At 40.1% G+C, this 27,919-nt stretch overlaps 2 protein-coding genes and 1 long non-coding RNA gene across 8 annotated transcripts; 2 read left to right on the forward strand and 1 right to left on the reverse strand.

Moving 5' to 3' along the window:
* Positions 1–8: 8 nt before the first annotated feature.
* On the reverse strand, positions 9–24,992 carry LOC144205334 (uncharacterized). Its single transcript, XR_013328058.1, has 6 exons — positions 24,796–24,992; positions 16,092–16,177; positions 12,606–12,691; positions 3,543–3,638; positions 1,342–1,430; positions 9–114 (listed from the first exon to the last, which is right to left on the reverse strand). It is a non-coding gene; the product is annotated as an uncharacterized LOC144205334 (long non-coding RNA).
* Positions 8,581–12,469, forward strand: opn6a (opsin 6, group member a). The gene is made up of 6 exons (XM_077729647.1): positions 8,581–8,818; positions 9,020–9,225; positions 10,481–10,580; positions 11,310–11,414; positions 11,498–11,721; positions 11,870–12,469. The coding sequence occupies exons 1-6, from the start codon at positions 8,680–8,682 to the stop codon at positions 12,338–12,340; spliced, it is 1,245 nt and encodes a 414-aa protein (XP_077585773.1). The 5' UTR covers positions 8,581–8,679; the 3' UTR covers positions 12,341–12,469.
* vit (vitrin) lies at positions 13,683–27,860 on the forward strand. 6 transcript variants are annotated; one of them, XM_077729640.1, is made up of 23 exons: positions 13,683–14,043; positions 16,651–16,742; positions 17,171–17,236; positions 17,579–17,735; positions 17,821–17,954; positions 18,054–18,131; positions 18,342–18,539; positions 18,830–18,874; positions 19,032–19,070; positions 19,144–19,194; positions 19,452–19,505; positions 19,934–19,996; positions 21,801–21,875; positions 22,287–22,352; positions 22,683–22,745; positions 23,584–23,643; positions 23,832–23,879; positions 24,302–24,367; positions 24,822–24,969; positions 25,060–25,163; positions 25,916–26,142; positions 26,640–27,153; positions 27,482–27,860. In XM_077729640.1, exons 2-23 carry the CDS (start codon positions 16,709–16,711, stop codon positions 27,658–27,660), a joined length of 2,469 nt encoding a protein of 822 aa, XP_077585766.1. In that variant the 5' UTR covers positions 13,683–14,043; positions 16,651–16,708; the 3' UTR covers positions 27,661–27,860. The 6 variants fall into 6 exon arrangements, with proteins under 6 accessions (XP_077585766.1, XP_077585769.1, XP_077585771.1 ...); XM_077729641.1 differs by having other exon boundaries at positions 13,684–14,043; positions 22,302–22,352; XM_077729643.1 differs by lacking the exon at positions 22,683–22,745.
* The last annotated feature ends 59 nt before the right edge of the window (positions 27,861–27,919 follow it).

A 27,919-nucleotide genomic window follows, 5' to 3' on the forward strand; every position in this document is an offset into this window, starting at 1 on the left:
TTTGTTTTAAGAAAAACTTCTTGGCTGAAGAGCTCCTTTCATAATGCCTGACATGAATTGAGCAGAGGCTTTAGTCATCACCTTTTTTCCTACTCTGGGTCCAGCGAGAGCATTCTGCAAAGCAAACACATGGCCTTTATTCAACACAGACAAGATGAATGAGCTGATGATGTTTTCCACCACATTTCTGTAAACAACAGACAAGGTCTGCAGGTGGAGCTGGAGCATGTGGCCCTAAACATTCCCGTGGAGAACTGATGAACAAATAATCTTATATTCAAGCAATCTGTCCCAATTGACAGATTCAGGGCAGATTGAATATATTTATTTCCACACTTCTTAGAATAGGCCTTCATTTCTCACAAGAAAGCTATATTGAATTTGCATCCTTTTCAGTTTACCAATCTTTTTCCATAGTAATTCATCAAAGATGTCCTGACCAACCATCTTAATTATGGAATTAATTGCCATTTGTTATTTAAATAGATTTTTTTGTGCAAAATCTAATGAATTAAATGTGTTTTAATTTACTAATAATCTTAATAATTAATACTCATACCATTGACAATTATTACTAATTATTATTCAATACTGCATAACAAATTCCCTCTGGTGGTCAAATTATAGCTCGAAACAACCAACTAGAATGACAAGCAACTCCGTTCTCCCTATAACACACTCCAATTTCATGTTAAATGTTATAGGTACACACACAGAGTGCCATATTCCAAATTTTGGATCATAGCTTCTTTTGGGTGTCTCTATTATTCTATCTATAGACTCCATGTCCGAAGCCTCCATCCACCTCCGTCATGGCTAATTGATGCTTTGACCACAACACCCACTTGAAGGAAAACAGAATAGGTGATCATTTGATACCACCAAGTGAAAGAGCCCACCCTGTAGGCATGTGGAATAATAGTCGACAGTAAGAATCCCTGACGGCTTGAACAAACAGTCTGGCAGTGTTTCCTCAAGTGGCTCCTTAGGAACAATTGTGAGGGTAAGAGGGTGTTGTTCAAATGTGTGCACGTGCTTTACTTTAACACCTCAAGAGCTGTAGGGATTACTTTCTGTGGAGGTATTAATTACACCGGAAAATGATGCCCTATGAGTTCACAAAAAAAACTTGAGGTCAAACAATCATGGCTCAGCGAAAAAGTTGGAGGAGAATTTGGTGTAAATTCAGATCAGCCCTTTTTTATATGTACAGTAATTGGCTCTTTTTTAATATAACTGAGATGACTGTTGCATGCAGACCATTTCAACATATTTGTGAAAATCTGTAGTTCAAAGTAAGACGTTGCGGTTTGTATTTGTTGTCATTTTATGTCTACTAACCCGCAGAGACAAGCTCAGCATGTTTCCTTTTCCTTGTTGCCAAGCCAAGCCAGCTCACAGCGTCGATATTGACGTTTTCATCCGAATGTCTGCATGAAAACAAATAAAAAAATGTCATACAATCTTGAACTGCCTCTTTAATTAATGCAATTATCATCACAAATGGATTAAAATAGCCCCACAGTTATTATTAATATAGAAAAGCTTTGCCTTTTAAAATGTAAAGCCTATTGTAAACAAAATAAGATGAAAATGACACTAAGTTTATTGTAAAAATGTTTTCATTTGGAAATTTGATCTATTTTATGTGGAGGAAACATTTTGTTCAGTATTTTGTTTGTCTAAAGTTGGACTACTCCCTCAAGGAAAGATTTATATAGTACAGCAAGATGTTTATTGGGGTCCACTAGAGATCTTGATTGGGACTTTATCCACATTCTTTTAGAAAGAATGTGTAATTTATCTTCATTCCTTGGAGTAAAGCGAGCTAAATATACTTATTTTCTCTCCAATTGGAACCACAAAGCTGCAAAATGTGGTGGACATGGGAATCGAACTCACTGCCGTGCCCACACATGCCTCGCAAAGCCCTAATCTTGGTTACGTCTGAGGGGAGCCAAGTCTTTGACCATTTGAATTGAAAACAGGGACAATTTCCTCCAAGAAAACATTATTTCTATGCATGCAGTGCTCTTCTTTCCTTACGTCGCTTAGAATTGGTCAAAGGTGGACGTGTTAGGGCGAAATCTTGACGTTAAGGGGGCACTGTCATGTTATGCTGCAGGCTACCTCACCATAAATTCCTTCAACTCATGCAGCCAAGACTTTCCATGAAAAATGAAAGCGCTGCAAGGCCTGAGCGCTTTTCTTTAAATGTCAAATGTTCGTTCCATAATTCAATTTGCTTCCCCTTTTTATTACCTTGTTTAAGTCATCCCTCATCCCACCCAAATTGCCCTTTATTATTTAGTAATGGAAGTATTATTTGCAAGTATAATACTAGATTTTTTAATGTTAAGTACCCTAAGGAAACAGCACAATTGCAAAAACATGGGTTAGCCATTGTCAGGTTCATTAATAATTACCTTCGTCCGTAATTATCAATAACTGCAGGAAGACATCTTATTCAATTATTGACATTTAATTAAATAGAAATGGATACAACAGATAGCCTCCGAAGGGGAGAGTCAGCAAGTGTCACCTTACAACTTCCGAACGTCTCCTCGAATAGACGTTTTCGTCCCATTCTTATGGTCACAAGTTACAGAGTTGTTGATCATTCCATCACGTATGAGTAAAAACAACATCTGGGACTACAATAACAATCTAATAACAAAAACAGGGACTAGACCTAACAACATTTAGATTAGAGTAATTATACAACCTCCTTGACCTAAGAATCATATAATATAATCATAATCATATAATCGTTACATACAGAAAAACCCGAAGTGTACGGTTACATAACGATAACAATATTCTTGTTATTGTCCGAATAGCCCTGTCCTCGTCACCAAGGGCCCACCAAATCTCAAGGACCGAGATTGGGTGGATTGTTTGTATAACCATCCTGGAACAGGCTGTCTAGGTTAAAGATGACTTGGTGTGACCTCAAGACTTTTGAAAAACAGAAAGAGAATGATTTAACAAAGTAATGAATTAATACAAAGAAAAGAAAGAGATTGATTTAATAAAGAAATGAATTAATATAACTATTATAATAATAAAACAGAATAAACCCAACAGCCATACTCATCACAAGAAGGGAATTTAAAAATATTGAGCTATGTCTACTTAAAATCTGTTATTAGCATAACTAATGGAGAATTGTATCACTTTTTTTTTACTCAGTATAAACATTTATTATATTATGTCAACTCAAAATATGATACCATTATTTTTTCCCTACCAAGCTTTCTTTTAAGTTGCATGTTAAAAAAAATATTCCTTTTGATTCACTGTTATTCCTTTCTGTAACATGTGTATGTCAACTGTCTGTCTTTTGATGATTTATTGGTGTATATATTAAAAAAGAAAACAATTCACATTCTAAAAAAAAAAATCCCATTCCAATGGGAACAGAAAAAAAACATGAAATATAATGAGCGACAAGTAAGCGCAATCGTATTACTGAAAATTAAAGAGAGTCAGGTAATTATACCTTAGTAAGTCAGTGTGTTGTAGGCAATGATGAACTTTACCTGCACTTAGTGAACTCTTGAAGTGAAGGGGACGTCCCTCTTTATGCTTTTACGGCTCACAGATCACTGGGAGGTGTTGACACGCACTCATCTGAGCTAACAGAGCACAAGAGTCATTAAGATTTTACTACTCCAGGATACACAACCACATGGAATTGCAATTTTGCTATACACAATATTTTATGGGAATTTAATCACAGCTACTTCATTTGTACAGTATCCTGTTCATATATAGGAGATAGTGAATATGTTTTGGCAAGTTTTTAGAGTGTAAAGCAAACCACACATTCCTGCCTTGGCATTAGGGTTAGGCCTAAAAGGACTGAGGCGATTTTTGCAGATCTGAACATGTTGCCATTCTATGCTAGAAGTTGTATCATGACATATGAAAAGATGGAAAAGATACTTTCATATGTAGCAGTTTAGTTGGGTTGCCAGTCCTCCCAGTCCAAATGAATTGCATGTCTAGCACCTTTAACAGATTTAAAGATGAAACAAATAAGCAATTTAGTGACCTCATGGAAGGTCAAAACTGAGGCTTGAGTGGAATTCATGAAGTCAAAAATGGTCCTGAGGCCTATCAGGGGTCTTGAAGGGGGCGCACACACACGTCAAGGTCTAAAGGACAACAAAGTGTTGTCTCTTTAAATATGCGCGGGCATGTCTCATAGGTCAACACTTGCAATTGGGGTGTCATCTTGTTGCGTAGCCCTCGAAGCAGCCACCACACATGGGTCAGCTCAGTGACCCTGATGTGATGTCAGGACAACAGAGGTGTTATTGATTGGCGTGAGGGATTTGAAAATGGATTTGGAATTCCTTCATGATGTAAGTTTGAGTTTCATTGGAGGAGTCACGCTTGGTGAATCTTTTGCAGTGCAGACAGAGCAGCCTTGTGTCACAACACATTACTTGGGCACTGATCACAAGCACGCAGGGGTCACAAGGTGCGATCAGGCTCACGCAGCTGTACAAGAGCGAGGACACTAATCTCCTCAATCCACAGACAGTCTGAGAAGAGGATTCATAAGACACTGTCACTTCATAAATCTTTCGTTATTAGCTGCTAGCAGGACGAATATTTTCATATTGCAGAACCAAATCTGAGCCAGATGAACGTTTTAGTCCTAGATTCCTATTTCCGCGTGGAAATCTCTCCATATTTATTTTAAATATGCAAAGAGCCATGTGCAAAGCTCTGGGGGGGAAAAGGTAAGTTTTCCACCCTTAATTAGACCTCCTTAAATAAGTGATCTGCCCAAGTAAACACACTGGAAGTGAAATATTACAACTTGTCAAAAATAAATGTTTGTATGTGGTTTTGGGCCACAGAAGTATCCCAACCCACCTCTTGGGCTTCACACTAAGGTTATTAACGGAAGCAAAAACGAATGAAATGGGGAAAAACATTTGAAATCGCGGACCTATTTAAAACCTATCATAAAATTAAGGAGAAAAAAAGCAATCCAAAACTCCAATTTTGCTGGAGAGTGAAAAACAATCGCCTGTTTGTATTTGAGGCGATTGTGCCTGAACTGTGTGGCTCACTCATAGAAAAGGTACTTTCGAAGGAGCCGAGGAGCTAAGAGCACATATCAGGTTCGGTGCAATATCCTGATTGCATCAACTGCAAGGCATTTGAGGAGAAACTTCATCCACGTAAAACATGGCTGTAATGTGAACGTCAAAAATGTGATGACGGCGCCGAAGTCGAGATCAAACCTAAGTCCTCAGGGAGTCAGATTCTTTGAGAAGGTGGACGCGGGCCAGGTTCAGGAAGCTGTGGTTTATAAGTTTTTGTTATTGGACATTTGCCATCTTCACCTGTAAGTCAGCTGAACTGCCTAACGCTGCCAGCTAGATGTATATGCATAGAATGATTCTCACTGTATGATAATGTTAAAGTTTAACGGCACGCAACAATCTCTACTGGACAAGAGTTGGTCACAATGCAATATTAAACAAAATCCATCATTGTAAGTCTGCTTTTGCTGGGTCATTTTGTGTTTTTGTTGTTTTCTTTTGCAAATTGATTGGAATTTTAAAAATCGCCATTTAGTTTAAACAGTTTCAGAAGTCAGAAGAAATCAAAAGGCTAAATACAATCATGGGGAAAACCACTGACTTGATAATTGTCCAGAGGAAAGTCATTGACACCCTTCAGTAGGTTATATGACACTCATTGCTAAAAGTGCTGGTTGTTAACAGATTGTATCCAACAGCACATTCAATTGACCAGGAAATGCCCTGGATGCTTCCTAATGGACTGACAAATAAACACTTTTTATTTCACCACAGTGGAGCTCAGCGCTTCATTGAGTGCCATTCTATTTTTGCACTGTGAAACACATTGGAGCGATACCTTTGCAATAATGTACCTTAGGACGGAGCCCATACTGACAGGCCGGCCACTGTGTAGTGATTCAGAACAAGCACTCTCTGTGTTGGAGCCGTCTCCTTTGGAGACAAGTATAAAAAAGCGTGTCGACTTTTCAAGGAGATTCTGTATTGCTCTCTCGGGCGAGTTTATGTCCTGGTGTGAAGAGAGACTTTGTTGCCCTTACAGGGTTTGCGCCCATTTAAAACACCTCCATAATAGTATCTATGTGTGTGATTTTCCATTTGGGAAAACTGCGACTATTTATCATTGTACGGCGACAGAGTCAACGAGAGAGAAAGTAATCATCTTGACCTCAAGTCACAGTGACTGACTGTTGGCGGACACCTTTTGGAAACCAGGCCAAAACGTACCTGATTGTTATCATTAGTATCTCACGCCTTTTTGTATTTTAACAGTTTGAGATGACAGCACAGAGTTCTTTCATCTTGTGCAGCACCTGCTGATTAAGATTTTTAGGTTAGCGGCAGTGCACTCTCAATTGCAGATGTGGCCACCACTAACATCACACGCTTCCACTGACACTAATTTTTGTTTACATAGTCAACCAGCCGTACTCCAGTTTAGATCATTCAATCAGCCTACCATGCATGTTTTTGATATGTGTCAGGAAACCAAAGAGAAAACCCACACAGGCCCGGAAAAAAACATGAAGACTCCAGAGCATGGAATTGAACCCTTAATCACGGAACTGTGAGGCGAATGCACTAACCACCCTTACACCGAGCCGCCCTAGTAAATCATAATATTGTTTTTATGTGTATTTGATGGTTAACAGTTATTTTTGTAACAGCAATATTCTGGCAACCAAAGCTGCCAGTTTTTAACCATATATGTAACAGTTTTTAAAGGAATCCCAAAGGGAATATAAATCCAACACATTAATATTTGGCAACCTGTGCAAGATTCCAGAACGAAGTAATTCTCACATTATTTGAACTGGAAGGTTCATTTCTCAGAGGAATGAGACACACGGTGTTGCTGCACATTCAGCGATCAGTGCAGAGCTTGTTTGTCACGCTACGTCTGTTGGTTGACGGCATTGGCTGAGCGATGACTGGGCTCTAGTGTTTGTTGCTGGATGGGTGACAGCTTAGGTTAGAGGTTCACTTTCCCCTGAGCTCTCTCTTTCTCGTCCCGTTGGCTCAAAGAAAGGATTTGATGGGAGGAAGTTCGGAAGCTTCGAGGCGTCTGGCAGCAGTGGCGGTCTTCCCGTCCACATCCTGAGGGCCAGCAGAGCGGCTCTCGGGAGGCCAGAAAAATGAAACAAGGTGCACACTGTGACTTAAATACAGCAAACGATTGGGGTGTCTCAGGTTACAGAAGGTATCACTATGAGAATGGAGCAGGAGGGGTGGTTTACATCGAACAAAAGAAAAATTAAATCATCCTAAATAACAAAACCTACCACCCACAGAACTGTTTTTCGTGTATTCATTGATTGTGACAGAACTTGCATGTGGGCCATCGTCATTGTTGCTCATGGAATCAGTCGGACAATATGAGAACATTACAATGGTCTTTGATGTAACGTTTTGGCAATATAAGGGTGACGCAAGGCATTACATAGTTACACCTTGTCAAGTGGAAGTGATTTCACCTCTCTTGAGGGAAACGTAGATGTCGTATAAGAAGACAAAAGACTTTTGCTAATGTCTTGGACGTGGCTGAAATTATTGCCAGACTACACAACACAGTGAGGGACCTTTGTTCAGCAGTTCTGTTACTGACTTCCTCTAGCCTCTGATGATGAAACATGACAAGATGTTTTCCCAGGGCCTCTCTTTAGAATTTGTCTTGGAGCATAGCGGTGTCAGTGTAGCTGAGGGAACAGCTGCTTCTTTGCTTCAAGTAACATGACGGGGAATTCACCGCCAACGTGGCCAACTGCTGGACCGTGTCCTTGTGGGATGAGTCCAAACAGAGGGAAGCCGCTTCTATGGCTTTGTCTTAAGAGTTTAATCACTGATATTTCTCCGCCCAGTTAATCCAAACAACCTGTAGGCTGCACGTTATGATGGTAAAGTTGGGTTTGGCAGCTACAGTATGTGGTGTTTGGTTTTCTGTCTTACTGCTGAAGGCAAGAATCTTACATAAACGCAGACCACACAGTTTAAATATTAACTCATTGCTTGCCATTGACAAACCAGTTGCTCGAAAGTCCAACTCTTTTTTTCCCCTGGAACTCACAATAACTTGTTACTAAAGTAAAGACAGATCAACAAGCTTTTTCCTGTTCCAGGGTCTTTGAAATTATTTCAAATATACGCTTATTGGCCGCCAATAATATCAAAAGACGTCAAAGACATTAAAAACTAATTCATGCAATTTGAGACATATCGTTTAAACTGGATTTGATGTCTATCGGTGTCAATCACTTAACTTTAATGTCTCAGCTGTAAATTCTGGATAAAATAACCCAATTAGTAGATTTCATGCAAATTGCATATTTTGTTCATTTAACAAAAAAAATATCTCCAAAGCATTTTGTAATTGACCAGATGATTATTTCCTGTTAGCAAGGATTTCTTCCTAAAATATCTGTTAGGTTTTGTTAACAAATAGATAGGATTAGCTCTTCAATGATTCCGACAGTGAGCAGCAAGGCATTAGCGGCCGTGTCTAAGCTGGATTTAAACTGAACAGACCGGTTGTCTCGACTGGAGGATCACAGGAGTGTCCGGTGGAAGGAGAAGGGAGAGCAGCTAGAATTCATGCCTTGGCATCAACACTCCGGCCATGGAGATAACATTGAAGGGTTTTCCCATGAAAGTTGTGAATATTCCATGGAGGAACAACAACCTGAGTAATTTGCATTCAGAGCCGCCGCTTTCTGAACATGGAGAGACTATCATTGGAATCTACCTGCTGATTTTAGGTAGGCCAGTTTCTGATTAGTAGTTATGATGATAAATATGAAATACATCTATCTTTCTGGTTGAGAACACCCAGGCATTTAGTAAAATATGTATTGTCTACTATAGTAATAGTAATTATCACTGTGTATTTAAAATGAAGAACAATATCCTGAAAATGTGTCTCCTCTACACGCTAAACAAACCAATTTATCCTTTCACAGGATGGTTGTCCTGGTTTGGAAACAGCCTTGTGTTGTTTGTATTGTACCGACAGAGGGGTTCTCTACAACCTACCGATTTTCTCACTTTAAATCTCGCCATTTCTGACGCCAGCATCTCAGTATTCGGCTATTCCCGAGGGATTTTGGAAATATTCAATATTTTCAGGGATGACGGTTTTCTAATCTCCTGGATTTGGACCTGTCAGGTAAACGAATCACTCTTAGCTCAGTACCTTTACACATGCAAATTCTTAATTGATGCCACGTGTATGCAAGTGCTACCTTCCTTTCACCAATCCCAATTAATGAAGTAAATTAAAGGAATCTTTCTTTGAGTAGGGTTGCACAGGGTAACCAAATTAATGTGTGTGTGGGAAAGGGATTAACCACGTAGCTGCATGCATGTGTGCTGAAGGTTAAATCTATAATAAGATTACCAAACGTGAAGGCTTTTACACAGGGGAACTCTCTGACCACAACGTCAAGTGTTACCAAACAGGTACAATACAACAAAAATGCAAAATAATTCTTACAATACATTACAATCTCAAATAGTATTGGTCCATTAAGGATTGTGTCTGTGTATCAACCAAATGAACAATCAACATAGGATCTTTAGAACAAACTAAAGCTTGAAAGCCAAAATCAGACAACTGCATGATCTCATCTTGAAAGCTTGAATCAGTATTGCCCTATTGCTGCTTCGTTATTACGGAATCATGTGATTTAAATGACTTGATGTCTCGTGTGGAATCTGATGTAGGATTCGCTCAATGTGAGGGTGAAGGTAACGTGATGACGGACAGTAATAGGATTACAACTTAGAGAGAGATCAAGAAAAAGATTAAGTAAGAGACCTCAACCAGTTCGTGTCACCGGCAAACGGCACAGCAGGGAGCGTCGGGGTTGTACAGTCAAAGCCAGACGTAGCAAAGTAGTATCATTGTCTTAAAGGATAGCAGGGATTAAACGATAATCAAATATTTGCCTTTACAAACAGTGGATTGATGCATGTTAAACCAAAAAGGAAATCTAAACTATAAACTCAAATAGGCACACAGCAACTAGCGGGCATCACGTTACAACGTTTCTAGCTTGCTAGTCGGCCCACCAAACTAGATCAGAAGAATAGTGAAGGAAACTTTGCCAATATAAAGGCATTTATTGGTTAATCCGACCGAGCATGTAGAATTTTCATGGGACCTTTCAGTTTAACAACCTAATGACTTTTTATAAAGCCCCCTTGATGATTCTTGGATCAAAAGTGTGCAGTACTCCTAAGAGGCATTGAGAAACAGATTACAAAACGACAAACGCACATTTTTGACCAATGTTGGTCTACTTTTACATAAAAAATACATTTAAATGTGATTTTCTACCTCCAACAGCAATTGTTCTCAACTTTCCCCATACAACGAAACACTGGAAAATAAAAAAAATACTTTTCTTTATGCCATTAAGGTGGACGGATTCTTCACGTTGCTGTTTGGCCTCGCGAGCATCAACACCTTGACCGTAATCAGTGTTACCAGATACATCAAAGGATGCCACCCCAACAAAGGTCTGCTTCTGCCCTCACACCAAACAAGCCATGTCCACATTACAGTCGCCACATTCCACTAGTTCCTGCCTGGGAATGAGGGGCTAATAAAACCTTAATACCAACCTTAGCAATGGAACAACCAACACTTGTCCCTTATGATTCCACATGCCAACATTTCATTAAGTTTCTTCAAGCGAGAGTTTCTATTTTTGAGTGCATACAGGAGAACATTTTAATCGTGTGCGTGGGAGTGCTTGTGGTTGTTCATAAAAGACAAATCTGTTTTTTAACATTGGCGGTTACATCTGTGGTATATGTGGGATTACATTTAAGGTGCGTGCAAACGAGTGGAGTTTTTTGGGTGGAAGCTGTTTAACTCTTTGTAGTACATGTAGCCTTTTAACACATGGCAACCAAGTATAAATACAATAATTATTAATAATTGAAAAAAGCGTATCCAGATGGACGTATGTACAGAAATAATACAATTATAAAGGGGAGCTAAAATCCATATATGACAACATTACATTTTGCCTACCTTGATTATCAAATGTAAAAATTGCGGCTATTCACTAAACTAAATTAAGTTTTTTTTTTTTTATATTACCAAAAAACATCAAATGTCAAGGTAAAGGTTGAATCCGTTTAGTATTAATTCCATGATTTTCTAACACTTATTCATAAGAGCTCTTTGGTCACCGGGTTGCATTGTTCATTGTGTTTCTATAACTTTTAATTTTTCATTAGGATACTGCATCAGCATGAACACCATTGCAATATCGCTGATCTGCATTTGGACCGGAGCAGCTTTTTGGTCGACGGCACCATTGCTGGGCTGGGGCAGTTACACAGGTGAGAAGTAGGGGTATACCTAACTGAAAAATAAACAACAATATGAACTACACCCATTGACCTTCACATTTGTGACATTGCAGATCGGGGATATGGAACCTGTGAAGTGGACTGGTCCAAAGCCAATTACTCCACTATTCACAAATCGTACATCGTCTCCATTCTCATCTTTTGCTTCTTCATCCCTGTGATGATCATGCTGTCATCTTACGTTTCAATCATCAACACTGTAAAAAGCACTAATGCCATGTCAGCCGAGGGTTACCTCACCTCCCGTCAAAGAAAGGTGGAGAGGGACGTCACAAGGGTACGCAAATTAAACGTGAATATTGAATTGAATAATTGCTGTTAACTGTCTTTAGCTATCAATGGCAGGTAATGAGTTCAATGGAAAAAAAATAAAATTGTGTTTCTTATCCTCATGCTGACTATTGTAACCTTGTTTTTTTTTCCAGATCTCAATTGTAATTTGCACAGCCTTCATCATGGCCTGGTCACCGTACGCAGTAGTGTCCATGTGGTCCGCCTGGGGCTTTCACGTCCCGAGCACAACCAGCATCGTCACCCGTCTCTTTGCCAAGTCGGCCAGCTTTTACAACCCGCTCATCTATTTCGGCATGAGCTCCAAATTTCGCAAGGATGTGTGCAACCTCCTGCCGTGCGCAGGGGAAAACAAGGATGTTATCCGTCTGCAACGCTTTAAAAACATCAAGTTTAAGGCTGAGGCAAAGCCCCCAACCACTCCACTTCCCGTCCAGATAATGGAGGCCAAATACACCGTGAAAGAAGTGATGCAGTACAATCTTGACAGTGACTCGGGAGTCAATATTCCTCCTCGGACTCCTCCATTTCACACACGGGAGATCTACCATATCGACTTGCCCTCGCATATCGAAACATCCGAGTATTGTTGTGACAGACTTTAAAGACTGCGACACTATCCTTGAACCCATACTTGAATTATAAGGGAAGATTTTCTATATTTTTTGCTGTAGCCCTTGGTAAAAGGACATCAAATACGTGATTACATTCAATAAATTATTCTTTTCTGCGTCTGAGGGGTTACGGTGTGTTGTCTTTAATCCGTTTCACTATCATTCAGTTGAATTTGGAGTCCTAGTAGCACAATATGGACACTGGTAACATCTGGAAATGGTCTTAGACTCATCCCAAGTATGTGATGGCACTCACCCGCATGGTGCCCCTGGCTCCTCGTGCTATCGTACTTCCTCCATCCCGCACTCTTAGAGTGATGCCAGACTGTGTGGGTATGGTGTCTGGAGCACAGAAAAAAAAAGTATTATTAAAACTGCATGGTGTATTAGTTTCATACCGGTTCAGTCTTGTGATCTCAATCTAAAAACACTATCACCACAATATTAAATTGTCTTCTTTTTTTGTTTTAAATGTAATATGTAGTGATTTTCCTCATGGAATGCTTCAGAAAGTGATCTCAAACTTGCAGCCTGCAGGAAAGTATTTTGCGCCCCCCAATTTGGCAGCTTAATGTTTAAGTTAAGTATTCGTGCAGACCTGTTTTGTTTATTTATCAGTACAGAAAATGTTTGCGTAGTTTGGGGTATCGTCAAAATTGTGTGGTGTTTGTTAATATGTTTGGAAAAGGGAATTCTATTGCCAATGTTGAATTGTTTGCAGACCTAAAAAAAAATTCCAAATCCTCTTTTCAGAACCTCTTCATATAACTTTTTTTAAACTTTTAAGGATTGGCATACAACTAACAACTCTAGCAGAGATAAAAAGCAAAATCACAGGAGCACAACTGGTAATTGTCATAAAAAAGTGTTAAAAAGTGACAATGAATAATGCATTTCTTGTTCATATGAAATATTTATTTAATTGTTATTTTATAATGATTAACCTCCTAAGACCTGGCATCCACTTATGATGTGAACATATTTTTTTTCAGAAACTGCATCATGTAAAAAAATAATTCTATGTTTTTACACTCATCAGGTCTCAATAAAGAGGAAATAAAATTGCATGCCTTGCAAGAAAGAGTCTGGGTGTAAGTGTGTGTGGGTTAGGGTGGGGTGATATTACTTTTGGAAAAGTGTAATGTGTATCAATGGCAGCTAATGAGTTAAATTACTGCTTAAAGACAAATATGTACATAGAAAATATTAAGAGTAAAAAATAAAACAGTGAGTGGGTGCATGTCTGACCAACAAGTGTTAATTGGGGTTTGTGTGGGTGATCAAGTGTTAAATGGGGTTTGTGTGGGTGATCGTGTGGGAAAAGAGGCGTGACGACTGTGGTGTGAGAGTGCAATGGACCAAGCCAGGGGCGTGTGCGTGTGCGCGTGTGATGTCAAAAAAACACGCTCAAACAACAATATTTGACAAGAGGATGCTTGCAGATTGTTTCTATCTATCCCCCCTGTGCACGAGCGTAGGAGTTTGCTTGTGTCGAGTCGAGTGGGGCGGGCAATTGACGAGAAACTGGCCCCATCCACTCGTGCACTTTTAATGAGCAGCTCCGATCATGCACGAGTAAAAAAAGTCCAGGTGGAAGCTTCGCTCAGCTGGATGGAGGCGTCAAACTAGCGCGCAAGGATTTGCCTTTGCGATCTGCCCTGCTGAGGGATTTTTATTTTGCAGGAGTCGTCGGGTAAGTTTGTTTTTAATGACTTGGTGGATGACAGTAAAGTAGAGTGCAAACAAATAGTTCGTGAAGCGTCTTGGTTATTTGCTGTTGAGTTAATGTGGGATCTAATTCGTTTTCTTCTGTGCGTAATTGATTCGAATTCAAGTGGATTGTGTGAACTGTGAGCAGATGAACTGTTTTGAACTTGGTTTGGTTTTTACTCCTTAAAAATGATTTCCCTTTTTAAGAGCGTTGGTTAAATTTGCAAAATGTTATGTTTTATTTGTTTATTTGTGTGGGAAGGGGAGAATCCTCCAACTTTTTGAAATACTTAAAACAAATCTGATTTAATTGGCCAATCATCCAATTATTATATCCAATAGACCAAATTTTAGTGGATGCTGATTCACAGGTCTTTTTTCCTCAGCTGTGAAAAGGACTTTTTCACCCCTTTCTGTTTCTGCAGCATGTATTCTTTTACTGCACAATATTTGACATAACTGCCAAGTTTGATCAAGGAAAAATTGGGGTGTAAACAACCTGTCCAGCAGCCGACTGGAGCAGGCTGTGACTTGCACAGAAAGCATTGCCAAGTATTAAAGTATTCCAAGCTGTACCGGGGCTGATCACCAAACGGGGCCCACGGGCTGTAGAGGCTTTAAAGATAACCCCATAGATTAGGTTTGCCCATATTTTCTCATTTTTATTCCCAAAACTCCTTAAATATATCACATACACCCATTGGTTAAAATTTATGGACGTATTTAGAACTAATGGATGTCAGTATGCCTGACTAAGCATGAGTAAAAGTACTATGGTGACTCCTTTATGTCCCCAAAAAACTGAACTTCCCATTTGGTGCTGGTGTGATTGGTTGCCTATCTCTGTGTGCCCTAAAACTGACTGGCGACCAGTCTAGGGTGCAGTCCGATTTTTCGCCCCAAGTCTGCTGGATAGACTCCAGCATCCCGCGAAGCTGACAGGGATGACAGCAGTGTTGAAAGTGATTTTTTTTTGGGTCAGGTATGTTATGATCTTAAGCCCAAATATAGTCACTTGCCCTAAAATGGGTCAAAAAATCAATTAGAGGAATGACACTATTATCACTGAGCCAGTAAAAGTATGTTTTGGGCAGGACTAATATAGAGTAGTAGTCATTTGGCTTGTTGATACAGCATGGGGAACATACAATGCAACTTGGACACCAGTGAATGCTGGGATTTAGCACTGTTTGCACACACAGTGTAAAGTTACCATGACGCTTGCTATAAGTAGTTAACCCGCATTTCTATTGGCAACTTTGGATATGAAAATAGGAAAAAATAGGTCAGTGCACATTTGTAGCATCTGTGCCTATTGAATGTGAGGCTTTAGTATTTGTTTAAGGAGCAGTGTTCTATGGAAAAAAAACCTTTTCAGCATGGACTGCATGTATAAATGTTTGAAAAATGAATCCCGCATCGGCCCTACATCCTGTTTGCTTCCCCTTTTACACCTGCCAGGTGTCCCCCATCAAGCACAAGCCGATTGCTGCTGATAATCCATCAAATGAAGAAAACCCGCTGCAGTTTTTTTTTTACTGCAAGGCATCGAACATTAAAAAGGAAATGCACCAATTTGTAATCCCTCTGTTGCGTGGGGTTACCCCGATGGGAATTGTGCTATAATTCCTCCAACTATGTGAACTGTCAGAGCTGACAGATTTACAACAAAATGAGTGAGGACCCATGTCCAGGACCTTTCGCCTTTTAAAATAGATGTGGAAACTACTCTTTGCTTTTTCTGTTCCCTTCCTCCCTTTTTGATTGATTGCAGTGAAAACTACAGAATTGGCTAGTGAGCACAGACCTTTAAAAATCTACTTGAATGCATTGTGGGCCTTGAGTTTGATACCTGTGCTTTAACTCATTGAAATTACAGTGTTCTCTATCTTTCAAAAACATTTCCTACTACAGTTCCCAGAATGCCTATCATCCAGCAAGTATAACAGTATCATATGGTGCTTTAAAATCAGTGAACTTTAGTGGGATTGTGTTCTTGAGAGGGTCACATGTCGGTGCGCCTTTCCATTACCCCGTGTGTGATGGGAATCCACCCCCATGGGTTGTACAGCATTCCAGCCTCAACAAGGAACACCAACACTAAGTTCATCCAGGAGTCTGTAGGTGAAAAGAAGGTGGAAAGTGGCCCAGAAAGAGTTAGTTTCAATGCTGCATTGAAATGAAAGTTTTAAGACCTGCAGTCTGCAATTGCACCATTCCAAGACATTTGTGCTCTTGTTTACACCAGAGCACAACTGAAATTGCGGTCGTCCCAAAAAAGAAGCTGTCTGAATTAAGTCATCTGTTTTTCCAACTTTTAATTACTCTATCATTGAGTCTGAGGTAATGTGTTTTCGAGTGTAATGAACATGTTTGTATAGAACACTAACTCCTTGAAAGGTTTGCTTTTTACTGTTTAATAAGTTGTATTTGATCACAAAGTGCGGTCAGTAAATCACACCACTTTTAGTGCAGGTCATCTTCAAAGATCTTACCCCTGCTTTATCTAGAAAAGGTCATTCAGTTGGAAAAGTTTACTCAATCACCATTCATTGTTAATGCAATATGGTTCTATTTTTGTTCACTTTTGTAGTTTATACAAGGACATCTGGGCCGTGGAACCAACACCTTCCCACCACCAAAACCACCATGTTCAGGGCATCATTGACTATCATCTTCTTTGGTGCGTTACATCAGTTGTACTTTAGTGTATGCAGCAACATTTTAACTTGAAAGATTGTTACCCTAACCGTGTGCAAAAGTTTTTTTCTCAAAATGGAAAAACCATTAACACTGCAACTGGCGCCAAAATATACAAAAATCCCAGCACATGGGATCTTATCGTAAAAGTTGAGTTAATCCTATGTTTTTATGGTAATGGTTCAAGTATTGTATGCTTTTTAAGTGAAGAATTGTTTTTCAGCTGTGGTCTTTATGACCAAAACACATAATGTTTTGATTGAGATAAAGTGTATTTTTCTTCCATTAAGAGGCTTATATTTAGTTGCAAGTTCATCTCATGGATTTTTCTGAAATGGCAATGTAATAATGATGACATTTGCAACTATAGACTGTTTTCAAAGGAATCGCCCTTTTGCATTTTGCACACAGTGGTCCTGCTGTCCAGCACTTGTTGGGCCAAGCCAAATGGCTCAAAGAGCAAGAAACCGAAGCAAGGTAACTATTATGCATTAGTTCTGAGCCAGTTGTAAAATTCTGACCTCCATCTTTTTGCTTGCTTATTTTCTGGAACCCAAATTTAATTTGTGCTATAATGCTCATGATATGTTCTGAAACAGCTATATCATCCAGTAATGTAAATTATGATTCAGGATAAACCTCAGAAACCAAACCTTATTTACATTGCTTTCAGTAATGCTGTAACAATGAACTACTTGTAAAAATGTTGATTATAGCCCATTTAATTACTGTATCTGCTTAACAAATAATCGGATCATCGTTTTAGCAATTGCATAGATGTCAAAACAACGGGTTACTAAGATAAATGCTTCTGTTTAGTGGTTCCAGCCATCGAGTGCGATGTCAGAGCCGGAAAGATTAATCTTCCGGAATTTATAGCCAAATGCCCTTCGCACTGCCGAGAGGCTAAGCAACTAGTGTATGGCACAGGCGTGTTCGCTTCCATCTCCAGCATCTGTAATGCTGCCATCCACAGGTAAAAGCTGCACATAAACTGTTTTTTACGATGCCGTGGGCTTATAGAATAATCTAAAAATAAATCTGTATTTATCTGCCAACAGTGGTGTCATCACCAATGCAGGAGGAAAAGTTATTGTGAAGAAAATGGCAGGCCAGAGCAGTTACAAAGGCAGTAACTCCAATGGCATACGCTCTCTGTCACTTCCTAAATGGAGAGAATCCTTTGTGGTAACAGGTACAATATTTGTAATGCCAATTATTGTTGTTGTTTTTTTCCCCCACACAATCCCAAAAGCGACACCAACGTGATCAGAATTGCTTTTCTGACTTTTAGAGGGGAAACCCAAGAAGGGTGTGATCTACCCTTCGACCCTCGACTTTGTCCCTTCAAGACCAACTTATGTGAAGACTAGTAAGTCGACATTGAAGTCTTTCTGAATCTTAAAAAGAAGTTGCTTGATGTTTTGGCAGGCGGGAATGTCTGGGTGAATGAATAGCGATCGTTATCAATCATTCAAAGAATGTCAAAAATGAATCAAAGAGCCACAGCTCCAGTTGAGGCTCTTCCTTTGTCCTCATCCATCTTGTACACAGAAGCCTTCACCTGTCATCTCCCTTTTAGGTCAAAAGGACAAAGCCCCCGCGGTTACCACTGCTCTCCCAACAACAGCAGCACCTGAACCCACCACCACGACACCTGAACCCACCACTATCCTCCCTAAGACTGAGGCTCCCACTACCACAACAACAACGCCTCCCCCTCCACCGCCCCCGACCACTACCAAAACCCGTGCTCCTATCCACAAAGTCCGAGATGCAGGTGAACCAAATAAATTATATCTTGTGTTGTGTATTTTATGATGGATTGCTGCAAGTTATGTTAAAAATTAGCAGCTGCACCGCCAGGCATTTGTCTAACTGACAAAAGTGTCCATTAAAGCACACCTTTCGCCACCCTGAACGCATGTAAACATTATGAAACACTTGGGATCAAAAGCAGACCCAGTGAGTGCGTCAGTGTTCTAAAGGCACGTGTACCTTGCCAAAAACCTTCCAAACGAATGTTCTTTTTTTCCTAATGTTTTCTTTTCTTGCCTCATTTGTGCGTAGGCAGCAGCCACCCATACCTTGCCTCTGTAGCAGCTGCCAATTCACGTGAGTTCAGCAGAGTAACACTCTTATTACATGGCCATTAGGATATAATGTTGATTTTTCATGTTGAAACTAAACAAAATACCCATTATGATTAGGGGTGATATGCTAATGCTGATCTGTTGATTCTTCCCCAAATATATTAATGTTACCGGGATAGGACAATCACAGAGTCCTCAAGTAAAGAACCCCAGCCAAGGTAGACTACTCCTTCAACAGCTTTTATGCCATATGTGGTGCCTCTCTGACTCTAACATGACATTTATTTGAAGTATTCCGTGGTGGTGCTTATCCCAATAGATACCTACAACGCTCCAGCGCAGGTACCGTGAAGCCAATTTGTCAATAACAATGATGATCGTATTTCCAATATTATTCCGATGATTAACTTCTGTATAGAGCTGCACATCAACTTTGCATGCACTTCTGTTGCTGCTTTCAACTGCAGTGACTGTTTGTCCAAAATGTGTTTTTTTTATTGGTTTTTCCTCTGAAACACCACTCAGTGATTATTTTCTGCTTGCACCATACTCAACTTGTAATTTAATATGATCTCACATGGTTTATTTCCTGGTGTCAGGTCAGCGCAGACCAGAAGCTATGAGGAGGCAATCACCCTCTCCAGTTGGGCCAGGTACGCCTCACTAACTACATTCACTGTGTCTATTCACACATGTACAGGTAGATAAGATAGGGTAGTACCAATGTGGAATGTCGGTCAAGGTCAGTGATGCAGAAACAAGAATTTTGGAGGTGCTTTAATAGTGACCCATTTGTCCATAATACTCTGCAAACCTCACCTTAAGCATTGATCCATCCAGTCAAGCCGACATTCCTTTCCCAGTAGCCTCTGGTCTGTCATCAGCTGCATACCCAAATTGAGCTTTTTATGCCCTAAGATAAGAAGAACCCATTGGCATGCATGATTAGTATTTAACATCCAGCCACTGAAAAAAAAAAGATTACTATCTGAAACTGTGGATCTAGCTTTCACCCTTTTTTCACCCATGTCTCCATGTTTGCTTTATCTTGTTATTCTCTTTTTCTTATCATTCCAAGCAGCTTTTAACAGAGGTCAGCCAACTCCTAAGGAACGCACTTCAGTTATGAGCCAATCTAGTCCTGGTAAGTGATTTGAAAATACCAGAAAGCACATTCATCGGTCAACCAGACCATATTTTATCTTTGCGGATATGGACATAAGAATTCTCGTTTATTTATTTATTTATTTTAAAAGCTGACTCTTCTTAGCTTAACAGCATGAAGAATATAAGGCTCGGTTCAGTGGTTGAGGCATGAAAATTGCACTCCAAGTGCCTCTGAGATGAGTGACGTCAGGATTAAAGGCATTCATCTCATGCCATATCTGCTATGAAGATAAGACAGTGTTGAAAAAGGCGCTCTCTCGGTACAATAATAGCATCTTCCAGTAAAGTCCATCTGGTCAGGCTTCTTCTGGTCCTAAGTCAAAGCCTGCAGTGAGATGCAGTTTTACATAAAATGTGGTTTTACTCTCTTGCTTCATTCAAACCAGAGGGATTTTTTTTAATCTTTTGCTGGAAAATGCCTCAGTTCTTGCTTGTGTGGAATGCACTATGATTGATCCCTACAATTAGAGTCATCTCCATGATAATAAAATGTAACATAAGCACGTTTATCTGCTCGTCAAATTTATTAGAAGTAATAAGAGAAGTGAGCAAGAGCTGAAAGAGGCAAATTGTGTTGCAAAAACTAAAGTTTTATTGATGCCCGTAAGCGACATTCTTTAAGCCTGAGTTTGAAAGTCAATGGTGGAGATCAGTCAGCCCAAAGGGTTCTTTTTCATTCTCAAAGACACTCATTGGGATAAAAAATCTCAGTTTTTCGTCAAAAGAACCCCTTTAATTATTTTATTGGCTTGTCATGACGAGAATATTTTGTGTAAGTGGTCTCGATTGTGGCTTTCTGTGACCTTGTGAGTGCAGGCTTGGTTACAATGAGAATAACCCAACTGCATCCCTTTCACAGCAACAAAAAAAACCCAAAACAAAACAAAAAACTACCACTGCTGTCTGCCGTACTCCACAGGATCAGATTAAGTTAATCTATGCTTCTTTTTGTTTGCACTGTCCCAACCATACAATAATACTTCCACGCTCTACTGAGCGTTCCAGCAACACAAAGCCACAGGCTGGGAACCCTGAACTCTGGCTGTGCGCTTGTATAAGTGACCAATCAGTTGGTACTACCATTCAATTGCTGTCAGTCTGTACAGACAAATGTTATGATATTCTCTGCTTGCCTTAAAACAGTTGCTGTAGTTCACCCACTTACAATCTCTCCATTGCGCCATAGTAGAATTTGTACTTAAACTGTCTTCGTGTTTACATAAAAGTTCTAATAATTATCATGGATAACATTGTCTTGCAATGCACAATGCATCTTAGAACCACTGTAATACTACAATGCTATTATTAGGTAGAGCATTTTATTGCTGCAAGTAGTACGCTTGAGTTCTACATTGCAATTTTTCTTTCCACAATGAATGCCACAAATGACTGCCTTTCAAAGTACTATGGTGCTCATTTTTCACAGTTAGAAAGTGCAGACTAAGGATGCAAGTGATTACACTAGCCTGTTAGTCTGCTCAACACAAGTAGAGGTATGTAAATTGACTTAAACGTAAAAACAAACCGACAAATTACATAACGAGGGCAAGAAGGATCAGATTGCCAGAGAGACACGGCCAAGTAAGTATAGCTCATGAACGCATGCTTTTCACACTTTCCACCAACTAGTGTAGTGCAAACAATCTTAGTGGCTCGGCTGTCTGTGTTTGGTGTCTGACTCAAGCCTGAACATCTTGTGTAAACCCAACTAAGGATGCTGCATCTTTAGTGGAGGTCACAAGTATGCTCTGCATCATTCTTTATCCTTTTCCCCTGCGCAGTTTATCCCAGAAGGGACTGGCCCCCTCCATCCTACCCTCGTCCTGAGTGGATCCCTGGTGGCAGACGTTCGCCAGGTACCGCAATGTAATTCTGTTATGATGCTGATAATGCAGGTCAAAAGACACGTAGGAATTTAATGATTCTTGGGTCTTTTGATTACATGTGTATAAAGGTTGTGTCTTTAGTTTAACCACAATTTTAAATCATACAATATTTTTCATTTGCAAAAAAGCTGACCCCAAAAGTCTACTTTAAATACAAATTATAAGCAAAAAGATGTGGATACAATTCTTTTTCATGAAAAACAAAAAATAGATGAAAGAAAATCTTTGCTGTAAAATAAAGTCATAAACACAAATGCAAATTTAAACAGATTTAGTGTATGTCAAGATCCACATTCACTTTAACAGTTGAATTCTAGAGCTTGTATTCCTCATTTTTGTGTTGAGTGTGTGCCTTCATTGTAACCTCTGCTTTAAATCTAGATGTTTCATACACAGCTCCAGACTCAGGATACGCGTGGAGTGAGACGGACACACCTGAGATGGCAGGTGAGTCTGCCACAAAAGTGCACATGGGACATTTACCCACTCATACCGTTGCATGCTGCATGCGCAGACACAGTCTTGCACAATCACGATGATGTTATTGATCGAGTAGGACAGTTGCATGGAATAGGTGTGCTGAATGATTGACTGCATGCCATTGTTAAGACCGCACTTTCGGCACGAGGTGTGTGATTCTGCAGAACGCCGCGATTTTCACTGGTCTGGCAATTGGGTATGAAACATAGCATGACCAATTGCAGCCATGGAAATGCGTGCTTTCCCTTCAAAGTTCATTGTGGGAGTACTAACAGGTTTCAAACCATCCTCCTCTAGCTCAGGATCACAGGCCCGATATCTCAGACTTTGAGCGCTGGTATTATAACTTTGGATCATACCGTAAGTGTTTTTCTCTTCTACATGTAGGGAACTAACAAGTCTTGTGGGGGTGTATAGTCATTTGAACAGATTAGCATCCTGTAATTGTCCAAATGTTATTCAAAGTGTCTCAATACTCAAATTTGGGCGACTTATTTAAATGGTGGGAGCAGTAAAGTAGTGTCCTCAATTGCAACAACAGAAAATGACACAATTGTGTTAAAGGTATATAGAACATATTTGGTTCCATTCCTCATTTTTGAGGCTAAAATAATTTTGAGGAAACCCTGGTGATATTCTGCACAATCTAGATAATTCTAAACTTACTTCGTTTACGGAGAACTCACTTGTGTTGGAAAATTTTAGATTTTTAGATTTTTTGAGTTAAACTACAGGTTTTAATGGAATAGCGTAGTAGTTAACATTTATAACCATATTCTCCCGACAATTTTCATTCCACTGTAGGACTTTAATCTAGACTCGTGTAGTAAAAAAACAGAATACAGAACAACTGGTTCTGACTGCAGCTGCTTCAAACTGCACAAAGGCAAATAAATCCAACATCCAAACTATCTCGTTAAGGCTTTTTCAGGGCAAACGCATTGAATTTGTTTACAGACTCTGTTACGGCTCAAGGACTTTATTTCCCGATTACAGGTTGTAGCTCCATCTGTTTGATGACGCCTAGAAAGAAAAATCTCTAAAGAAAGGAATTTTTTTCCGGGCATGTAGCACTAAAATTCTACCGCGGTGAAAGCTGAAGCCAGTGGGAGTGGAGAGCGGCTCGCCGCAATGTTTCTGTTTGGCATGAGGTGCCTCTCTCAAGGTCACACGATGACTGAACATGTGTTCCTTTTAGTGCCCCGATCTGATTTGGATGGCAACCGCCAAGCGCCTCTGGATACGACTCATACGAGAGGTGAGCTGTGGTCAGCATGGCTGCCATTACCTGCTTGTATCCAGTTCGGCATCAGCTTGGACACAACACATGTCAACCAGAAAGCTTATCTCGGTTGACATGTGACATGTACAGTAATTTCATGCCAAACCCACCGTGAGTATTGCTGATAGGCTTTCGCTTCTGCTTGTATGATATCATCTGTGCAGTGGAAACAGTGGACGAATGGAGACCCAATGCAAACCCTTATGAATCAGGTGAGATTTTTATCAATATTTGTTGATTCTGCCTTTCAGTAGAGTTGCCCTGGCACCAACTATGTCCCCCCCTGGGTAGGGTATAAGTACAAACCAAGCTGAGGTTATCCAAGGCAAAAGCATCTGGCTTTGTGTCTTGTAATTGAAGGGATGTTGAGATAATGTCAAACAGCATGATGGCTTAGGGATGAAAGCAGACTGTGATTGGTTTCATGTTTACCCAACACACACAGACTTATTGTGGGCAGCTGCTGTTATTTGGGAAAATTCCATGACAAGACCAACATTTTGATCATTATTATGACTAGCTTGCTTGTTCTGATAAACATTTTTTATATGCTTAGGAAGGAAGGATGGAAGGACCCACAGTGATTTGCATTTGATATTTGTATTGATATACTGAAGTTTTTTTTTGAGTGTAGGTTTCATTGTGAGGGAGCAGCTACCTGGACCCAGAGCACCTGAACTTGCATCACAGGGAGACCCAGGTAGGATGTTTTGGAACAAATCATTCATTTTCCGGATCGCTTTTTCTCACAATGGTCGCAATGGTGCAGGAACCTATCCCAAATTATATATTATTCTTAAATAATATATTTTGGGGGGGGGGTAGTTTTCGGGGGAGCAGGAAACAAAACATTAAACTTAAATGGAAAAATAACAGAAAAAAATTAATACATGGAAAAATGAACAAAAAAACAAACTTGTGGGAAGACAAATACGCACAACAACGAAAAGATGACCTAAAGCCAAATAAAGCAATACTCCCACAATGACATAACCCAAACAAAACTATACTCCCAATACTCCCACACATACTGAAGGCAGAAGGTTTCAATACATCATCCACATCATGTCACACATTTTATTGCCTGTCATCCATTGTGTTACAGGATTGTAATGTAGTTATACTCACAGAGGAGTGATTAATTTTTTCCTCAGACTGTAAAGTGGACCTGGTCTTCTTGATGGATGGGAGCTGGAGCATTGGAAAGCGCCGTTTCAAGATCCAGAAGGACTTCCTGGCTGATGTGGCTCAGGTCATCAACATTGGTGTGGCTGGACCCATGATGGGAATCGTTCAATATGGGTTAGTTTTCTCTCCTCTGCTGCAATAGAAACAAAGGCAATTTTATACGGATAAAAATCTCCCGTGTATTCTACATTGTTTGGTGCACAGCGATGACCCCGTCACAGAAATAAGCCTAAAAAGCTACGCCAACTCCAGAGATGTAAAGGCAAGCATCATCAAAATTGCACAGAAAGGAGGCCTTTCCAATGTTGGTGAGTGTTGTGCCTTTGCGACAAAAAGTGCTAAAGGAGAAAGGAATGCAGTTATTGTTTAGTTGGCGTATTTTTTTCTTTTTACATGCAAGGATAGAATTAGATCTAAATTTGATGTGATACAATGCTAGTAAAATTACAGTCCATTGCCTTGAAACAGTGGTTAGGACTAGAAATAAACTCATCTCAACAGTTTGGGGGTAGTTAGCGATAGGGGGCAATTGTGGGGGGCTTTGGCAGAGTTGTCAATCACCACGTGGCTTTTTCCTTGCTTTTAAAATTGCACATGGATACAAATAGCATTTTTTTCTCAAATCAAACAACTAACACTAACAGAGCATCTCATCTTAATCCATTTTTATCCCAGTATGCAGCCTATTGCTTATTTAATGACAGGATAGCACTCAAGATGGTACTATGTAGTTTATAAACATACTTATGTGGACTTGTTTAAAAAACAAACACAGTGATTATAGTTGTTTAGTGTCATATATAGTTTGAGCATGCAAGATCGTCAAGAATCGATGGAAAATGTGAGTTTTTAAAAGCCTCTGGTGCAGTTATTTGAATCATTCGTCATGAATTTGGAGTTATTTTTTATCGATTTGCATCGGGAGCAACACGTTTACCCACCTGGCATTGATGCTAGCTGTTTGGTTTAGTAACAATCAGTTAGTTCGATTAGAACGCTCTGCGAGTGTACAGCTGTATTGCAGGTGCCTTAATGGTGCTGCCCTCTGGTGTTTAAACAGGGAAGGCCCTCTCGTATGTCAACAAGCAATACTTCAGTGATGCCAATGGGAACCGTGGAGGAGCCCCCAACGTTGCCGTGGTGCTGGTGGACGGATGGCCCACAGACAAAGTGGAGGAGGCATCCCGGCAGGCCAGGGAGTCTGGGATCAATATTTTCTTCGTGACTATTGAAGGTGCAGACGACAATGAGAAGCAAAACCTTGTGGAGAGCAATTTTGTGGACAAGGTGAGTAATAAAACTACATTTAGGGCGATAAGGGGTCATAGTAGGGTGAGAGTATAGTATAAAACCAGTTGAAAACAAACAATTTGACTTACAATTAGATTTATTTGGATTAAAGGGTCAAAGTGGCGGCCTGGGGGCCAAATCTGGCCCGCCGCATCATTTTGTACGGCCCGGAAAAGTAAATGCTGAGTACCTACTTTCTGTTTTAGGATCAAATTAAAATGAAGATTATAGATGTATATTAAATTTCCTGATTTTCCCCTTTTAAATCAATAATTGCTCTTTTTAATCCATATTTTCTTTGTTTTTAGTTCAAAAATCATTTTGGAAAATCTAAAAAAAATATATAAAAAAAGCTAAAATAAACATTGTTTTATATCTATAATGTAAACTGAATATTCAGGCCCTTTAATCCAGTTCGTTTAATCCGTTTATATAAAAAAATCTCAAAAAGTTGGGATTTCAAAATATAACTGTTGCATTTTGTGCTCCCGCAGGCCGTGTGTCGCACAAACGGCTTCTACTCCATGCCCGTGTCCAGCTGGTTCGCTCTGAGGAAAACGGTGCAACCACTGGTCAAGCGAGTGTGCGACACAGACCGCCTGGCTTGCAGCAAAACCTGCCTGAACGCCAACGACATCGCCTTCGTCATCGACGGCTCCAGCAGCGTCGGCACGGGCAACTTCCGCACCGTGCTCCAGTTCGTAGCCAACATCACCCGAGAGTTTGAGATCTCCGACACTGATACTCGAGTGGGCGCTGTGCAGTACACCTACGAGCAGAGGTTGGAGTTCACCTTTGGCCAGCACAACACTAAAGCCGAGCTGCTCGACGCCATCAAACGCATCAACTACTGGAGCGGCGGCACCAGCACAGGAGCTGCCATCACTTACGCCGCCGAGCAACTCTTCAGCAAGTCCAAGCCTAACAAACGCAAAATTATGATCGTCATTACCGATGGACGCTCCTATGACGACGTCAGGGTGCCTGCCTTGGCTGTCCATGCCCAAGGTGAGATGTTTTTTTATTTTTATACCCCATCTACTTCTCTCTGAAGACTACAACAGCCAGACTATATGCCCACATACAAATCTTCCCAAAAAAGCTTTGTTGCCGTTTAATATACTCGGCCGGGTATATTAAATGGCGCACAAACGGGAGGCTCAAAAAAGTAAAAATCATAACGGCAAAATACAGTACCTTGTTACCAGCATTTGGAAAATATTTGATTGGAAAGTTGTTGGGAAACATCTGTAAAGTTTTGTATTGTGATAGCCTATGTCCGATTAGTATTATTATTCGAACTTGAATGTAAATTTCTGCCTTACCTGCATTCCAGGTGTGATCGCCTACTCTGTCGGCATCGCCTGGGCTGCCCAAGACGAGTTAGAGTACATCGCCACCGACCCCGACAAGGAACACTCCTTCTTTGTGGATGAGTTTGATAACCTGTACAAATTTGTGTCCAAGATCACACAAAACATCTGTCAAGAGTTCAACTCCCAGCCCAGAAACTGAGAATGGACATGTCAAAAACATACAAAAAATAAGAACAGCTGACTGCAAATTTACTCTATTCAACACATGTTTAGGTCTGACTACAGTACACTTACTCCAGAATCAGTATTTGTCCTCAAAGCCACTGGTGCTAATGATAGTGACAAACATTTGTCTTTCGGGTGCGTGAAGAAAGCGGCACTTTAAAAAAAAAAAAAAAAAAAAAGCCAAAAAGAATCGCATACCACTCTCCGTTCACGCTGTAAGGTAAAAATCAGTG

This window comes from Stigmatopora nigra, chromosome 12 (assembly GCF_051989575.1).
Source record: "Stigmatopora nigra isolate UIUO_SnigA chromosome 12, RoL_Snig_1.1, whole genome shotgun sequence".
NCBI lineage: Eukaryota > Metazoa > Chordata > Actinopteri > Syngnathiformes > Syngnathidae > Stigmatopora > Stigmatopora nigra.

Bases quoted from the DNA above. Each gene is read 5' to 3' on its own strand.
- vit (XM_077729640.1), top strand. From the start codon at position 16,709: ATGTTCAGGGCATCATTGACTATCATCTTCTTTG. The intron at 17,237-17,578 runs GTAACTATTATG...GCTTCTGTTTAG, and splicing joins GAGCAAGAAACCGAAGCAAG to TGGTTCCAGCCATCGAGTGC. The intron at 19,997-21,800 runs GTAAGTGATTTG...TCCCCTGCGCAG, and splicing joins TATGAGCCAATCTAGTCCTG to TTTATCCCAGAAGGGACTGG.
- opn6a (XM_077729647.1), top strand. From the start codon at position 8,680: ATGGAGATAACATTGAAGGGTTTTCCCATGAAAGTTGTGAATATTCCA. The intron at 9,226-10,480 runs GTAAACGAATCA...TATGCCATTAAG, and splicing joins CCTGGATTTGGACCTGTCAG to GTGGACGGATTCTTCACGTT. The intron at 10,581-11,309 runs GTCTGCTTCTGC...ATTTTTCATTAG, and splicing joins AGGATGCCACCCCAACAAAG to GATACTGCATCAGCATGAAC.